This window comes from Callorhinchus milii, unplaced genomic scaffold (assembly GCF_018977255.1).
Source record: "Callorhinchus milii isolate IMCB2004 unplaced genomic scaffold, IMCB_Cmil_1.0 Scaffold3, whole genome shotgun sequence".
Classification (NCBI taxonomy): Eukaryota; Metazoa; Chordata; class Chondrichthyes; order Chimaeriformes; family Callorhinchidae; genus Callorhinchus; species Callorhinchus milii.
This window is the reverse complement of record NW_024704744.1, coordinates 690,913-709,459: the sequence shown is the minus strand read 5'-3', so window position 1 is coordinate 709,459 and position 18,547 is coordinate 690,913. Positions and strand designations below refer to the sequence as shown.

General features: G+C 47.4%; 1 protein-coding gene across 1 annotated transcript in view; it reads left to right on the top strand.

The window, feature by feature from the left end:
• The window catches only part of elp3 (elongator acetyltransferase complex subunit 3), a 63,513-nt gene that overhangs the window by 24,554 nt on the left and 20,412 nt on the right, over positions 1–18,547 (top strand). The window contains exons 10-14 of the mRNA XM_042333688.1: positions 3,498–3,691; positions 9,665–9,755; positions 10,544–10,609; positions 12,080–12,307; positions 17,933–18,014. Of these exons, the coding sequence (XP_042189622.1) occupies positions 3,498–3,691; positions 9,665–9,755; positions 10,544–10,609; positions 12,080–12,307; positions 17,933–18,014 (661 nt within the window). The remainder of the gene's footprint in view (positions 1–3,497; positions 3,692–9,664; positions 9,756–10,543; positions 10,610–12,079; positions 12,308–17,932; positions 18,015–18,547) is intronic.

Here is an 18,547-nt window from a genome sequence, read left to right as displayed (position 1 = left end):
AGCTCCACGTGGAGTCATGTAGCTCAGTAATTGGAGCACCCGTCTCGCAAGCGAGAGGACCTGGGTTCGATTCCCGGCCTGTGCGAAACCTCAGGCACAGTACCGTACCCCACGCCTCTGTTTACCAGCAGTAAGTAGGAACCTGGTTGTTAGTCGATTGGTGGATCGCTTTTCTGGAGACAGTATTCACTCCAAAAAAATGAAAATAAAGAAATAAATTATTTGGTCACTCAATCCACGACTGTTTGTGGGAGACTGCTGTGCGCATTGGCTGCCTTGTTTTGCCCAGAGAATACACAGTCACTACACTTCACAGAATATCCTGTGATGCGCTTTGAGACGTCTCGAGATGTGATGAGGTGTTATATCAAATGCAAGGATTATTGCTATGATTATTACTCTGTGCTGTTGATTCCCCAGCTGGGCTGGCTGGATTAAAGGAAGGTGTGCAATTCCAGGGGCCCAGATCCTGGGTGACGCCACGGGATGTCAGTCTTCCTCACGTTCCTCATGGACACACGGGTGGTGTTGACCTGCTCTTTCGGCAATGTGCGGTTTGCCGAGCGACAAAAGGGATTGAGAAATCAAACCTGCTCTCAGTCCAGCACTAGAAAGAGACTTTGATCAGACGTAACCTTTTGACCTGTTTGAAATGGTGTTGAGTTTGCATTCTGCTTTCATCCCCTCCTCTCCTGGTAACACTGGCACCAGTGTCACAAGATAAGAGGTGAACAGCACCGAGCGGACGAATAAAGAGACAGTCGTGACTGGGGTTGAGTTGAAGAGAGATGGAACGAGGCCCCCAAATTCCACCTAGTTTTAGCCTGTAGGACTGTTTTGTCTTGAAACCTAAGGTAGTGCAGAATTGTAGAAAATTCTTAAATTCCGACCTAATTTCTTTCAAAACTACAGAAAAACAGGTTTCTAAGCTCAGACCGATACTACAACAACAACAAATTGCATTTATATAGCGCCCCTCACGCAGGGTAGTGTCCCTGAGCGCTTAATGCATAGAAAGTGCAGCTCAGAAACAGGCTATTTGGCTTATCCAGCCTGTGTTAATACACCTACACACGTGCCCATCCTGGATCCTATTCCTGGTCCCATATCCCGGCTTTCTCCCATTTGTCTCAACTTTGAGTCCGAAACATTTTCCACAATTTTGAGCCGCCTTCAATTTTAAGTTTCAAATTTCACCGGCTTTCTTCCCACCTCGTACCTAACAGGTAAGTTGGTCCTCGCTGGACAAGCAGCGGGAAAGCTCTCAATGGCAAGCTCTGTGATTTTAGGTATTTTAGCCGCTGTGCCCTGACCTCTGGAACTCCCTGTCTCTCCCTTTATCTCTAAATCCCACCGTAAGACCTGCCCAAGCCCACGCTCCCCTCCTCTCTGCCTCTTTCTGTGTCTAACCCTGTCACTGTGCAGCCGGCACGGACCCTGGCTTGTGGGAGTGGCGCTGTGTAAATGAAAGGAGGTTAAAAAGAGGCACCTGCTTCAGACATGAAAGGCGCCAAGTAAATGTTAATTGTATTATAAATTGGATTGTAAAAGCACAAGAGGAAGTGGCAGTTCAGTGACGAACATTTTGCGCACAGCGAGGTCCCGCAAACAGCCACGAGGTAAATGAGGGCAGAATTGTTGGCCAGGCCCCAGGAGAAATTCTTCCTCTAGTTCCGATAATTTCACGGGATGGTTTAATGTCCATTTGAAGAGCAGGCTGACAGGACCTCAGTTTAATGTTTCATCCAAAGGCCAATATCTGAAAAGGAGAAATGGGACTGAATAATAATAACACATTCATTACATCCAGTGCAAACTCCTCGTGTGTCGGCTTCCCCATCTCCTCCATCCATTGACTGCAGAACTCTGCAGCCCGTGTCCTCTCCCGCACCAGACTCTGTGACCCTATCACCCCATCTTCACCCGACTCCACTGACTTCCCACCACACAGAGGATACAGTTCACGATCCTGGTCCTCACCTTCAAAGTCCTCCAAAATGATTTGACTGTCTATTTTGTGCCTGAATTGCCAATTGAGCACAGCAGTGTCCCACAAACAGCCGTGGATTGAGAGACCAAATTATTATTATTTATTTATTTATTTATTTGAAGCGATTATTACCCCTCGATCCGCCAATCGACTAACAACCGGGTTCCTACTTACAGAAACTTGCCTAAGGTTTCTCCAGGCCTGGGAACCTCTTGCTTGTGAGGCGAACGCACTAACCACTGTGCTACCGGGCTCCACAATGAATGATTCGCTCCTCCAAATAGCCAGCAGAGAGGAGATGTGCAGCAAATTACTCTTGTCCTCTACGACACCTCCAGCATTGCGGCAACCCCTAACACTGTCCTGGAGTGACAGCCTTGGCCGAGTAAGATCCTATACCCAGCAAGCACCGCATTGCCCCATTCCTGCACTGCTTTTAAAAGTAAAAAAAATGCCTCTTTTTAAAGGTAATGGACAGGGCTTTAGGACTTCACAGCATTTAAGAGCTGAATGGCAATTGAGATGAATATGTTCCCCGTAAAAGCTAATTGAATGACCCTTCCTTTAACATTCTGTGTGAGTTGCGGTGGATTTCTTGCAGACACAGATGCAAATTCAGTCTATAATTATATGCATTATGCGTTATATGCAGGTTAGTAGCAAACCTGGTGTTCAGTCTGAGCACTTGTCACACTGGCTGTCTTTTCTGACCAAGCTGTGAACTCTCGAGATTTAATTATGATAATAATAATAATCCTGGCCCTTGATACAGACCGTGTCGAGCCGTCTCGAACCACTTCACAGGATTTTAATAATGAGAATCCTTACATTTGGTAAACCTCCTTTCACATTGGGTGTTTCAAAGCGTTTCGCAAGATATTCTTTAAAGTGTCTTTTGTAGGCAAATGCGGCAGCCAATCTGCACACAGCAGCATCCCCCCAAACAGCCATGAAATGAGTGAACTAACTTTATTTTGGAGGTCTGTTAGGCAGGACACTGAGAAAAACTCTCTTTTTTCCAATATGGCCACAGGAGCTTTAACATCCACCCGACCAGGCAGATGGGATCATGGTTTAGCATCTCACCTGGAGGACAGTGCCTCTAACAGTGTGCTTCCAGCCCTGCATTGGAGCGGCAGTTGAGACGTTAAACTGAACTGCTGTCTGCCAGTTCTTCAGGGAAATAGGAAATGATCCCACAGCACTATACGAAAAGAGCCAGGAATCTCTCTCTCTCCCAGTGTCCTGGCCAACAGTCCCCCAGATTGACGGTCGTTCATTTCTTGGTTGTTTGTGAGGACACTGCTGTGAACACAAACCCAGACAATTAGCCGTCGCCTTCGCCAATTTTCAGAGGTCCTCGCAATGTGAAAGACGTATCAATATCGATGCGAAGATTATTATATTTACGTTATTCTGTTTAACCTGCATGGAGACTAATACTTGCGAGACAAGGTGCTGTATCAAAGGCAAGGATTAGTATTATTATTTGTTACTTGTTTTACAGGAGTTCTTTGAGAACCCTGCATTCCGCCCTGACGGTATGAAGCTGTACCCCACGCTGGTGATCCGGGGTACAGGCCTGTACGAGCTGTGGAAGACAGGCAGATACAAGAGTTACACTCCCAGTACGCTGGTCGAGTTAGTCGCCAGGATCCTGGCCCTCGTCCCGCCCTGGACACGAGTGTATCGAGTGCAGAGGTACTGATCACAAACATGTCTATCGATAATATACGAGCAAGCCTTGTGTTTGGCGTCTCCAGCTGGGAGTGGCAGGAAAGCCCATTCAGCTGCACAGTATTGGGACAAGCAATTGACAACAGCAGCAAAGGGGTCCAAACTGTATGTTGGAAGAGTGCAGCGAAAGAAATGTTGAACGCGTCTGTGTGTGTGAGTGTGTGTCGCTTTTTCTCTCTCTCTCTTTGTGTTTGTCTGTGTCTCGCTGTGTCAGTCTGCCTCTGTATATGTCTGTGTGTGCTTACTCGTGTGTGTCTGTCTGTGTCTGTGGGTTTGTGCCTATATGTCTAGGCAGGTGGTACATGTAGGAAGGATAAGATCAAGAAATGGTAGAAACATCTAATGAATTCTCTCAATGGGGTTTCCTGAGCCTGAACTAAATTCTATGTCCACTCAGCCACGTTTGACCTACAAAAACAGTCACTACGCTCGTGCCTATTCAGTGGGGCGGGAATTAATTCTGAGGGTTAGAGACATGTCTCTGACGTGTAGGGCGAGTGCAAATGTTGACGGATTGGGAATTTTGCTTTATTTCCTCGAAATGGGTCAGGGAGAAGCCTCGCTGAGCCTCACTGCTGGGAAGGTTTGTGCTGGAGTCTCCTCCCCCAGGGCAGGGAATAATGTGGGGAGAATGTGCTGACGGGGGTCCCAGTGTGACACCACATCACAGTGAGTGGAGCTGACGTGAGTGGCTAAATCACTGCGGCTGGTTGGGCTCGGACACCTGTAGCGTCCAGCACCGTGTCCTGTTCTATTTATACAGCCGGTCAGTCACTTACACGGGTCTGAATCAGTTGTCATGAAGTTGTCGCACCTCAGAGGAACACAAACCCAGGCCTCATGACACTCCAGTCCATCTCCTCCAGCCTTATTCTCCTCCCCCACCTCCTCTGCTCTTCCTGCTTTGAAAGCCCTCCAAGGCCTTGCTCGTTCATACCTCTGTGACCTGCTAACCACATACCTGTCCGCTCCCTCTGCTCAGGGGGCTGTGGCCTGCTCTACGTCTCCCGGCCGGTACATCCCTCCATTGGCAGACAGGGCTTCAGCCGCTCTGCCCCCACCCTTTGGAACTCCATCCGCAGTCCCTTTGCTTCACTCCCTCTCTCGCCTCCTTCAAGACACATCTAAAGACCCTCCTCTTCGACTGCGTCTTTGGTCACCTTCTTACCCCGACCTTCCCCGCCCTATACCACAGCTGCTCCCAATCACCAGCCGTGCAACAAATCCCTGACTGTCCAGCATCTTGGGTCGTCCTCCCGATGTGATTTGTTGTTATTTGTTATTTGTTTGTTGGTTGTGTGCTCGTTCCTCACCCCTCTAACCCACCATCAGTTACTGGGCTTCCAGCCCTGTGCCCCGACCTCTGGAACTCTCTCCTAAATCCCATCATTTTGGGCATTTTCCTCACTATCTTCAAAACCCTCCTAGGTGTCAACTTAAGTAGCTCAGTCAGTAGCGCTCTCACCTCTGAGTCACAATGCTGTGGGTTGAAGCCCTACATTGGGACTCTGAACTCACATAGTCTGGGCTGACAGTCCAGTGCGGTGCTGGGGTTTGAGGTATTATTGGAGGTGCCGTCCTTTGGATGAGATGTTAAATAGAGATCCCATCTGTGCATGTTCAGATGGACATTAAAGAATTTGTGGCTCTATTCAAAAAAAGGGAGTTTCTCTCTCCCCAGCGTCCTGGCCAACAATCAAATATAATTGGTCATCTCCTTCAGGCAGTTTGTTGGACATTGATTGTTTTGCGCAACTTGGCTGCCATGTTTACCTATAAAATGCACAGTCACTTCACTTTACAGCAAATTCTGTGAAGTGCTTTAATAATAATAATCTTTGCATTTGATATAGCGCCTGATCACGTCGTTGTGACGTATATTCGTCTTCAAAGAATATACTGTAAAGTGAGTTGACTGTGTATTTTGTGAGCAAAACGCTTTGAGACGTCCCCTCGATGTGAAAGGTATGGCATCAAGCGCGAGGGGTAGTTATTTAAAGTAAAGAAAGGCGAGGGGAAGAGGTGGGGAAGAAGGATCAATGAGGAAGCTGAGTGAGGACAAGCACAGATGGGGAAAGAGCAGGGAAACGAGACTGAACTTAATAACTCAAATGGAAAGAAAGGATATCCCTTCTGGCTGTTGTGGTGATTCAGGTGGAGTTTTACAGGACAAAGCCATGTACTAAAATTAACTCTGAGCTGTAAGCGTAAGACACAAGCCATTATTGTCTGTGTGCGCGTGTTTACCATTGCGTTCTGTATCCCCGCTGTCCTCACAGCAGACAATCTGATGTAGAACAGTGGGCAATTCAGCACCTGACAAGGATGTGCACTCCTTGTCGCTTTGACTCACAAAAGCTACTGTCAGGAGATAACAAAACAGCAATCTCTACTGTGGGATGTGCTAATTGGCTTGTGTGTGCTGTGACCAGGGTCTTACTCCTTTCACGTCGGGAGGGCTTCTCAAAGTGCTTCACAGGACTGTATTTTGTAGGCGAATGCGGTAACCAGTTTGTGCACAGCAAAGTCTCAGAAACAGCCATGAAGCGAGTGCCTAATGTTCTCTGGGGGATTATTGGGCCTTCGCTTCACGCCTGTTTTTGGGGTCACTACACGTTACAGTAAAATCCTTTTCAGACGTCTCGACGACATGATAAGGCGCTGTATCAAATCCAAGGTTTATTGTCATCCAAGATGTATTATTATAAATCCCTCTCAAAATCCCTGCACTGTGTTCCCTGACTTTTACTTCCTTTTTTAAAAAGTAACCCCTTTGTCCTCTTTGTCCGTGCCTTCAGTCACCTCCCTTCTCAGCTTGCTCAGTGACCCGCTCACCACATGTAAAGTACTTCTGCTGCGGGAGGGGAGAGGCACCAAAGGCCACACTTCACGGAGGGAAGAGTCATCTGTCATAGAAATCTCTAACACAGCAGGAGGCCGTTTAGCCCGTGTTAATAGTGTCAACGTTTGCTCCTCCAATGAAGCCATCCATCCTAATCCTGAAATCCCTTGCTCCCAAGACGCTCCTAAGTCACTTGTATCCGCATAATTGGTGAGTTATTAGCAAATCTATTACCCCAGAAAATCTCACCCTTTCCCTTTGATGTGCGTCTGTGGAAGTAACTGGATTTACTCTGCTTTGCCCTTGGCTGATGCTCAGGCATTCCTGGGCCGTCTGTGCATCACTGGTACTCGGGAGTCAATTTGCTTTCATCCCCACAAGTGCTGGACTAGACCAGCTGCCTCCTGGTATCTTAAAGGCTATTAAAGTGTTTGAGAATTTGAGTGAAGTTGAGCGCTTTTCACTTCATTACCTGCAGCGAAGCACGAATGTGACCACAGAAGCTTGTGATGTGCCTGGAAATTGTAAAAAGCCTGTGAGCTGGAGGGAAAGTTTGCTTACGCTCGCGATTTCTCAGCCTCCATATTAACAGGGCTTTGAAGACCTTGTGCTTTGAGCTTCATCTGTGACTGGAACGTCAGCCTGTGAGATTGTGTTAGACTGTGGGCTCAGTATTGGACTGTGAGCTCAGTGTTAGACTGTGAGAGATCAATGTTAGACTGTGAGCTCAATGTTAGACTGTGAGAGATCAATGTTAGACTGTGAGCTCAGTGTTACACTGTGAGAGATCAATGTTAGACTGTGAGCTCAGTGTTAGACTGTGAGCTCAGTGTTAGACTGTGAGCTCAGTGTTAGACTGTGAGCTCAGTGTTAGACTGTGAGCTCAGTGTTAGACTGTGAGCTCAGTGTTAGACTGTGAGCTCAGTGTTAGACTGTGAGCTCAGTGTTAGACTGTGAGCTCAGTGTTAGACGATGAGCTCAGTGTTAGACGGAGGGCTCAGTGTTAGACTGTAAGTACGTAGACAATTCTGACCCAGAGGTGGAGGGCAGCTGGCCCAGCCCAGGCTCCATCAGTTCCAACCTTCTGAAGTTACCAAAATGAATCAAATCTGACACCGGCAGTGATTGAGGTTTGCTGCGTGTCTACCCAGAGGGGATCCTGTCAGGGTTTTGGCTCTTGCTGTTTAGTTTCAGAGCTGGACAACTAGTCCTGACCGGGAATGTTTTCCCAATATAACCCTGCTGTAAATCACATTCATAATATAATACTGTTATCTCTCCTCAGATAAAAGACCTACTGTTTTGACTGTGGCTTTGGTCAAAGCATTACATTGCTTTTGGTGCTCCCCGTCATCATATATAATCCTTCGATTTGATATAATGTCACATCGTCGCGATGTCTCTCTCACAGCGCGTCACACAATATACTTTGTCCACAAAATACACAGTCAATCCATTTTACGGTATATTCCATGAAGCCCTTTGAGACGTCTCAACAATGTGATAAGGCGCTGTATCAAATGCAAGGATTATTATTTTAAAGTGGTGTGACTGTGTGTTTTGTGGACGAAACACGGCAGCCAATTTGCGTACATCAATGTCCCATAAACACAAGAAGTAAATGACCAGTTTTATTTGGGGGATTGTTGGCCAGAACACCAGGAGAGAGAAACTCCCTTCTCTTTTCGAACAGCGCCATGGGATCCTTAACATCTACCTGAACAGGCAGATAGGGCCTTGGTTTAACATTGCATCCGAAGGACGGCACCTTTGACAATACAGTGCTCCCCCCCCCCCTCAGCAACGCACTGAAGTACCAGCTTGGAATATGTGTCTTCGAAGTCCTGACGTGAGGCTTAAATCCACAACCTTCTGACTCAGAGGTGAGAGCGACTGACTGAGCCAGGCTGACACACAGACGAGCAGCATTGTCTCCGTGAAGCACTTGGAGACGTTCATCCAGTGTGAAAGATGCCTCTACACATTGAATTCACAAAGTTTCAATGTCAAAACATTATCGACTTCTTTCTACACATGAAATAATATATTATTATCATACCATGCTTTCTGCAAATCTATGTATAAATCTTAGCCATTAATTTAGTTGCCCTGTCAAAGAATCCTATTATGTTATGAGGCACAAGGCACTGCTTGGCAAACCACATTGACCCTTTGGCCTTTGTACTATTTATGAAAATTGATGGTGTCTGTCCCACGCAGATAAACTCATTATCTTATCATCTTGATTCATGTCGCATTCTTATTTTGATCATCTGAATTTCTCAACCTGCTGTGCACAAATTGGCTGCTGGGTTCGCCCACAAATAATAATAATAATAATAATAATAAATACACAGTTGCTGTGTGTCACAGTAAAAAAAATTGTGAAGCGCTTTGAGGAGTCTCGACAATTTGATATGGTCTACCAATTGTAGGGAATTTTATATTCTTGTAGCACTCAGAATAAGTCCAGCTTCTGGGGATGCGATCCTGAACTTCTGAATTCACAGTCTTGGCTGATACCCCAGAGCCGTACTGGGGTGAACTCTGCATTTTCAGAGGCGCTGTTATTCCGAGGTGGATGTCCATGCTGTTATCAGAAAACAGAAAGGAGTTTCTCTGGCCGACAAACTCCCCAGATTCATTGATCATTCATCTTGTGGCCATTGGGGAACATTTTCCTGTAAAATTGTAGAGTCACTACACTTGACAGTAATTGCTGTGAAGCACTTTGACATTTTCCACACGTAAGGTATAATAACCGTATCTCTTTGACCCCAAACATACCTCTTTGACCGCCCTTTCGGTCATCTGTCCCCTCCCCACCCCGAGCTCAGGTGCTCAGCCAGTTGTCAAGCACTTTGAGACGTCCTCCCAATGTGAAAGGTGCTGTAGTAATGGCCTTTTGTCTTATTTGGTCTTTGACACTTCCCTCCTTTGTGCGTATTTAAACATGGAAATATATTAATTAAAGCAAAGAAATTATGAGTGCAGGGTTTGATGGGCTGAATGCCCCCAGGGCAGTGATATGTATGATCCTCACAAGCACTAGGTTTGATGTGACCTGAGTTTGTCACGTGTATCTTTCCTCACAGAGATATCCCAATGCCCCTCGTCACCTCCGGAGTGGAACATGGCAATCTGCGGGAACTGGCACTGGCGAGGATGAAAGATTTGGGAACAGAGGTAATGCTCTATATTAGGAAATAGAAGGAATTCTTTCTCTTTCTCTAATATGCACAACAGCGGGAAGTGGTGTACTGTCCCAGGTGCGGTCTTTCAGATGAGCTGTTGAACAGATCCGTCTGCCTATTCAGGTGAACATAACGGGACGTCGCTGTGTACAAATTGGCTGTTGTATGTCGCCCACAAAACACAGTCACTTCACTTCACAGTATATTTGGTGAAGCACTTTGGGACGTCCTCCTGACACTACGGGACTGTTGGAAAAGCAAAGAGTTTCTCCGGTTTCCTGGCCAACAAACTTCCTTTATTGTACACTCACCTCAAGGCTAATTGGGGGATCTTGTGTGCAAAATCACTGCAGCGTTTCGCTACAGAAACTCGTGATATTGACTGCTGTGAAGCACTTTGAGCTGTTTTGATGTTTAGAAGCTGTAAAAGCTCAATCAGAGAGGGAGGCAGCAGAGAAAAATACAAACTTCTCAACACAGGAAGTGAGGGGACGAGTCTGGGTGTAGATACTGTACACTATCAGACTCTGAACATTTTTTGTGCCTTTTTGTTTTAACTGAGGCGTGAAAGAGCTCCCCCCATCAACATGTCTGGTCTTTAAATCCCAGCTGAAGACCGGCCTCTTCAGCCACACCTTCGGCCACCTCACCCTTCTCCCTTGCTCAGCATCCGACCTCGCCACTGTACAGCGCTCCGAGCCGCCATCCTGCCTGGAGGGCGCTGGGTAAATGCAAGTTGTTGTAACTTTCGAGATCTGACCTGTGTCTTGTTGTGCGCAGTGTCGAGACGTCAGGACAAGAGAGGTTGGGATCCAGGAGATTCATCATAAAGTCAGACCTTACCAGGTATGTCCAGCCAGTGGGGTGAGGGGGGTTAGTTATCTCCCTCTCTCTCCCTCTCTCTCTCTCTCTCTCTCTCTCTCTATATATCTATCTATCTAGCCATCCATCCACCCACCCACCCACCCACGGTCATGATCCAGTCTTGTGTAGTGTGGGGGCAACGGTTAGAGGTACTGTCCTTCGGATAAGTTCAGGATGACTGGCCTGCTCCACGTCCCCTGCCCTGTCTGTTCCACTATCGGCTTCAGTCTCTCTGCCCCCATCCTCTGAACTTTATATCCTCCACCTTGCTCCCTCCCCTTCCCTCCTTCAGGCTCATCTCGAGACCTTCGTTTTCGATTGTACCTTTGGTCATCTTCCTTCCCCCACCCCCCCTTTCCCTCCACCCCTCTCTGATCCCAAACGCAGCTCGGGTCAAACCCTTCCTTGTCCAGATCCTTGGGACGGTCTCCCGACGTTAAGAACACTATATAACATCGAAGCCGTATAGTTCAGTGGTTAGAGCACTTGCCTCACAAGCGAGAGACCTGGCTTTGATTCCTGGCAGGGTCAAAACTTAGGCAAGTTTCCTTACTCCACACGCCTCTGTTTACCCAGCAGTAAGTAGGAACCTGGTTGTTAGTCGATTAGCGGATCGCTTTTACAGGGGTAATAATTCCTTAAAAAAAATAATAAAATGAATTGATTAGTGCACTCCACACTGTCTGTGAGACACTGCTGTGCGCAGTGGCTGCCGCATTTCGCTCACAAAATATACAGTCAATTCACTTTACAGTGTATAGCGCCTTATCACGTCTTCGAGACGACGTGATAAGGGGCTATATCAAGTGCAAGGATTATTATAAATGTATGTTATTGCTGCTGTTATTTAGTTCTGTGATTAGGAGATTACAGTACATAGGAACAGGAGGAGGCCATTCAGCTCTCGAGCCTGTTCCGCCATTCTATAAGGTCATGGCCGATCTGTACCTCAACTCCATTTACTCGCCTTTGTCCAATATCCCTTAATTCCCTTTCCTAACAAAAACCTATCCACCAAAGACTTGAAAATTGGAATGGATCCAGTGTCCACAGCCTTCCGGGTGAGGGAGTTCCAGATTTTCACTACCCTGTGGGTGCTGCCCTTCACCTGGGGTAATGTCTTGGAGCGCTGCACAGTAACGGGACACAGAGCAAGAGAGAGGTGGGAGAGGGAGGTGGCTATAAGCGGAATAGAGGCGGAAAAGAGAGTGGTGGGGGGCGCGGGGGAGGGAGGAAGGGAAGGAGTGTAGGAACTGAAGGTTCGGCCACCGATGGTGATGTAGGAGATCAGAGATGAGAAGGAAGGTATCACACAGATAATTGGGCACCAGGGAGTGGATGGATTTATAGGGAAGTGGGGACCTTATACTCAAACCACTGGAAGATGGGAAGCTGGCGAGGACCAGGAGCTATAGAAATCTACTGTATATATCTCTCTCTCTCTCTCCTCAGGTGGAGTTGGTGAGAAGGGACTATGTGGCTAATGGAGGGTGGGAGAGCTTTTTGTCCTATGAGGACCCTGAGCAGGACATCCTGATTGGCCTCCTCCGCCTTCGTCGCTGCTCCCAGGAGAGCTTCCGGCCGGAGCTGAAGGAGGGCGTGTCCATCGTGCGGGAGCTGCACGTGTACGGCAGTGTGGTCCCCATCAACACCCGGGACCCCGGCAAGTTCCAGCACCAGGTACCTGGGGGTCGGGTGGGGACGGTGGAGGAGCAGCCTGGGGTGGGGGGGCGCGGCAAGGGGGAGGGTTACAGCATGGGGGTGGGGCTTGGCACGGGGGCCCTGGGGTGGGGGTCCAGGGCAAGGCCGAATGGGGAGTGGGGCCCCCAAGCCTTGGTTCTTGCCAACCTGCGCCTAATACTCCACTGGTGAGAGAGAGAGAGAGAGAGAGAGAGAGCACATTCCATTCCAGACACGGAAATTCCTACGTGAAGGTGGCAAACAAGGAACTTTGGCTTTGATACAAAGCACCTTGGGACGTCCTCTCGGTGTAAAGGAACAGGACAAGGCCATTCAGCCCATCGAGCCTGCTCCACCAGGGTATTAGATTGTGGCAGATCCTTTAATCTCCACCTATAATCCTCAGTATCTCTCTATCTCGGGTTTAAATCTCCCAATGATTCTGCCTCTATTGTGTTCTGGACACATTGTTCCACAGCCTTACCACTCTCTGTGTGGAGAGATGTTTCCTCGTCTCACCTCTAACTGTTCCTGGTTCCACGTTTAAAATGACGTCTTTGTGAAGTCCTGTAGTGTAGTAGTTATAGCATTCGCTTCGCAAGTGAGAGAACGTGGATTCGATTCTCGGGCGAAACCTTAGGCAAGTTTCCTTACTCCACGCACCTCTTTACTTAGGATTAACTAGCAACCCAGTTGTTAGTCGAATGGCAGATTACTTTCTGGGAGTAATAATCCCTTCAAAAAATAATAATAGTTTGCTCACTCAATCCACGACTGTTTGAGGGATGCGATTGGCTGCCACTTTTTGCCCACAAAATACAGTCAATCCATATACTTTAGAGTATATTCTGTGAAACGCTTTGAGACATCTCGGAGACACGATAAGGTGATATATCAAATGCACAGGTTATTATTGTTGTTGTCCTGGATCCTTTACCAGAGGGAAAGCTTTCACTGTCTAACATCTCAACTCCCTTTGTTGGTTTGAATCAGCTCCTTACACTGCAGCTTCTCCCTTCGTTCTCCCCATCGCGACTTGGTGTGAGCTGCCTGATAGGGTGGTGCTGCTCTAGAGCACTTTGTGTAGGAGTTAACGTCAGAGAGAGAAGACCTTTCATCCTGTCAACCTTGGCTGTCTTCAGTGCCAGGCTGGCAAGATGAAAGGCCAGTGCTCTAACCCACTGCGACTAACCGCTCTGACCACTCACCTGATGAAAAGCCTTGTTCTGCTCTCTGTCTCAGTGTATGTTTCCCTGTGTCTTTGCGTCTGTGTTTATGTGTCCATGTGTTTGTGTGTCAGTGCGTCTTTCCACTTTGCGCGCCCATGTGTATGTGTGCGCATCTGTCGAGGCATGCGTGTGTCTTTGTTTGTGTCTGCCAGCGCATGAAAGATTTTATGTAGGTCTCTCTGTGCGCGTGTGTTCCATGTGTGTGTCCCTGTGTACGTATGTGTGTGTATTGCTTACAACTTTAAAATAATAAATCATAATCCTTACATTTGTTATAGTGCCTTACAATGCAATACAAAATTACATTTGTATAGCAACTTTCACGTCGGGAGAACGTCCTAAGGTTTCACGTGAGGAGGGCGTTCCAAAGTGTTTCACAGATCTAGCGTAAAGTGTAGTGACTGTGTGCTTTGGAGGAATAATTATAACCTCTGTCTTGTAGAAGATGCTGACCTCACCAGAGGAGAGAGCAAACGGGTTCAGCTCTCTCACACTGTCCATCTGAATCTCAGTGGTTCCCGTCTCCAGGGTCGAGCCGATATTGGGATGTTCTCCTGACGTGAAAGCCGCTGCATAAATGTAAATTCTACCAGAGAAGGCAGCTCAGCTTGCCAGTGACACCATAGCACAGAATCTGCTATCCAAATAAAAATAAAACATAACAACGATGCTTATATTTGACAAAGCTCCTTTCACGTCAGCAGGGAAGTGCTCACAGGGTATGATGTAAAGACCAGAGCAATTAGTTTGCAGGAGAACAAAAAGGTTTGTGCCTCGCCACACAAAGAAAGAACTATCTCGATGTTGGTGTAAATGGGTGATATTTATTTTCTTTACATATTTAAACCTGGATTGGTTGTGGCATTCACAATTTAACCTTGAAATCTTCCCTGGCAGCTCGTCAAGTGTAATCTCCTGTCTAATGAGGCGTGTACGGACTGAGCGAGTGCTGGTGTCTGAGTGAATGTTAGACACTGATAGCACAAGGATTCACTGCACCCTGTGGGCATGAACTTCGGAGAGGTGTTGGACTGCAGCGGTGGAACGCACCTCCCCACTGCTCCCGGCTCAGCCTTTCCTTCTCACACCTTCTCACAGCGTCCAAGTGAGGTGCCAAACTCACTCCTGTTGTGTGCTGTGAGGGTTGCCCACAAGCTACACACAGTCACACACACCCCTTTACAGTAACATCCCGGAAAGCGCTTTTGAGACATCTCAATGGTATGATAAGGAGCTGTATCAAATGCGAGGATTATCATATATATGTGCAGTTCTGTAACGTATTGGTTAGAGCTCGCGCCTTGGTTCAATTCCAGGTTCAGTTTCCGGCCGAACAAAACATTAGGCAAGTTTCCTTACTCCACACGCCTCTGTTTAACTAACAGTAAATAGGACTAAAATTGTTAGTCGATTGGTGGATTGCTTTTCCGGTGGTAATAATCCCTTCAAAAATATATAATAAAAGAAATCAGTAATAATTTGGTGGCTCAGTCCATGGCTGTTTGTGGGACGCTGTTGTGCGCAATTGGCTGCCACATTTCACCCGCAAAATATACAGTCAATTCACTTTGCAGTGAATACTGTGAAGCGCTTTGGGACGTCTCATAGATGTGATAAAGCGCTGTATCAAATGCAAAGGTTACTAATAATCAGAATAATAATAAGAATCGCTGCATTTGGTTTCCTGCCTATGACAGCAAAAGGTCTGAATAAGAATAATAATTATTGCATTCCCTCCATTTGAAAAACATATGTAACATCTCAAAGCACTTCACAGTTTGTTTAATCCAAAGAGAGAATGCAGATGGTGAATACATTACAATACGTTTAGACTGACACGGCCTTCACCGTCAGGAGGTTGTTTCAAAGCTCTTGACAGTGCTGGACGATCTGACGTTGGGAGCCGAGTGGGTAGTGAGGAGAGAGGTGAATGAACACGGCCACAGGTACGTTTTGAGGTGTGCCTGCACCAAGGGGTGGGAGGGAGAAACCAAGGTGACGTTTCCAGACAGCAGAACGGCCCCCAAGTCGATGGTGGGGCAGATAGGGCGGAGGATGTGGAGCAGGCTGGTGCTCGCTGGCAATGAAGCGAGGAGGGGGTTAACAGCAGGTGACAGGTGTGAGGAAATGAGTTACTGATCTCCTGATTAGAGCTCAGCATTGTGCGGTGCTGTTAATGTGTCGGCCGTATGTTCCTGCAGGTGTAGCCCTGGGAACCCTGCTGTCCAGCCAATACAGGGTTCCCACCTGAATAGATAGGTTTAAACCCTGGAGCCAGACCAGCCCGTCTCATCGTGTCGTTTATCAACATTTGTTACAGCGTTACACTGGGTGAATGTGAATTCTAGTTATAAAACTTCTCTTCGAATACGTTTAAAGACCTCCGCAGTCTTGCTCCTCCCTACCTCTATGACCTGCTAAAGTCTTACCAACCTGCCCGCTCCCTCCGCTCGGCGGACACTGCCCTGCTCCATGACACCTGCCCTACCCGCCCCACCATCAGCGGTCGGATCGTCAGCCTTTTTGCCCCCACCATCTGGAACTCCATCTCGCCTCACTCTTCCTTACCTCCTTCAAGATCTGTCTTAAGACCTTCCTCTTTAACTGTCCTTTTGGTCATCTTTCCACCCCCACCTCCCTGCTCTCCACCCTCTTTTGATTCCAACCCCCAGCTCAGGTGGAAACTCTTCGCCGTCTAGCACCTTGGGATGTCCTCCCTACATGCAAAGTGTTATATAAATGCAATTTGTTGTTGGTGTACACAGTTTTACAGCATAGGAGGAGGCTGTTTCACCCACTGTGTCTCTGCTTACTCTCAGACAGACCGCTCTGCTGCTCTTCATAATAATAGTAATAATAAATAATAATAATAATTCTTATACTTGGTGTAGCGTCGCCCACTTAGGGAGGACATCGCAAAGCACTTCACAGGATATACTGAAAATTGTGGTGATTGAATTTTGCTGTTTCCACTGGACGGGAAGGGTGGCTCTGAGGTGATTGACAGCCGTGGAAACACTCGCGGATGTTTGGGATCCACCCATCCGCAAGCGGCTCCAGCTGTCAATCAATCCATCCCGGAGCCGCTCGGGACGCAGTGAGTAGACACAGTGGAGACCAGCGCAGCATAGTGTCCGAGTTAAGTGGCATATTTAAAATAGGTGAGAATACAAACGATCAGGGTCAGGCATTTTGTCTGATTTACCAGGCGTCCGGCTTAAACAGCTTCCACTGCCCACTCATTTAATCCAACGCCTTACACAGCAGCAGGGCGTGTCAAAGCAGATATACTGTAAACTGGAGGTGATTTGAGTTTTGTGGGAGAATGCTGAACAGTGTTTGCAGTATCACTTCACAATCCTTCTCTGAGCCATTACCAGGATTAGAGATTGTTGGAGTGGAATGCGCTCTCTCTCTCCCTGGAAGGACACATCCTGTTGACCTAATTCCCAGAAAGTATTAGGCACAGGTTGGTAGGATCCAAGGCTTGGGAATTCCAGAGTGTGGGTTGGGGTAACTGCTGGAGTCTCACCAGCTAAAACCACCCTTCGGCCCATCTGATCTCATTTCCACAACACCCCCATCTCAGCATTAAGCTGCTTTATAAGTGAGTCCAGTGTTCTGGCCTCAACCCACCTTCCTGGCCACCTGTACCAGTTCCCCTCTGAGTAAAGGAATACTTCCTGGTTTCCGTTCTGACATTGCCTTTTGCATCTCTAACCTGTGTCCTCAGTGTTCCGAGACTCTACCCCACGTGAAGACGTTAAACCGAGATCCTGTTCTGCCTTTTCAGGTCGACGTTAAGTTCAGTGCCTTGGGACGTCCTCTCGCCGTGAAAGGCGCTATACACATGTAATTTTGTTGTTGTTGTTGTTAAAGATGCAATGGCACTATTTTAAAAGAGAAGGGAGTTTCTCTCTCCCGGTGTCCTGGCTGACAATCCCCCAAATAAAAATTGGTCCCTCATTCTATGATTCTTTGCGGGACATTACTGTGTGCAATTGGGATGCTGTGTTTGCCAACAAAATACACAGTCAGTCACTCCACTTCACAGTAAATCATGTGAGGTGCTTTGGGACGTCTGCCTGATGTGAAGCGCTATACCAAACCCAAGGATTATTATTATTATATAGTTGCAACTTGTGTGCAAGTACAGTCTTTTTTAACTGTACGTGATTTTCCTGTCAGCGAGAGAGCACGACCCGCGTGGCACATCACTGCTAATAACTCAGCCAAATGACGGTCATCTGTGCTGTGCATCTCCAGTGACTGCACCTCCTGCTTTGAGCACCCGTTCCAAATGCCGTGTGTCTATTAAACTCTCCTTGAAATTACACCCTTGCTCGCGGACTCTGCTTGCTCTTCCCTGTGATTATTGATTGTTCCTGTTTTCCAGGGCTTTGGCACGCTGCTAATGGAGGAGGCTGAACGCATCGCCCGAGACGAGCACGGCTCAGCTAAGATTGCTGTAATTTCAGGTGAAGTTGCTGTTTACTGTACGTCAGAACAGAGAGTAGCAGGTGGCATAACTTAAATCATCGGGGAGGAGGGGCGGGGGAGTAATAATAATAATAATAATAATCCTTGCATTTGATACAGTGCCCTATCACGTCTTCGAGACGTCTCAAAGCGCTTCACAGGATATACTGTCAAGTGAATTGACTATATTTTGTCGGCAAAATACATCAGTCAATCGTGCACAGCAGCGTCCCCACAAACAGCCGTGGATTGAGTGACCAAATTATTATCACTTTTTGAAGGGATTTTTACTCCCGGAAAAGCCATCCGCCAATCGACAAACAACCGGGTTCCCGCTTACTGCTGGTAAGCAGATGTGTGTGGAGCAAAGAAACTTGCCCAACATTTTGCCCCGCCCGGGAATCGCACTCGGGTCCTCTCGCTTGCGAGGCGAGAGCTCTAACCAACACACTGCAGGAATGGGGGAACGGGAGGATCCTTAAAACTAAAAAAAAATTCCAATTTTAAGACTTTGAACACAAACTTTAACTGT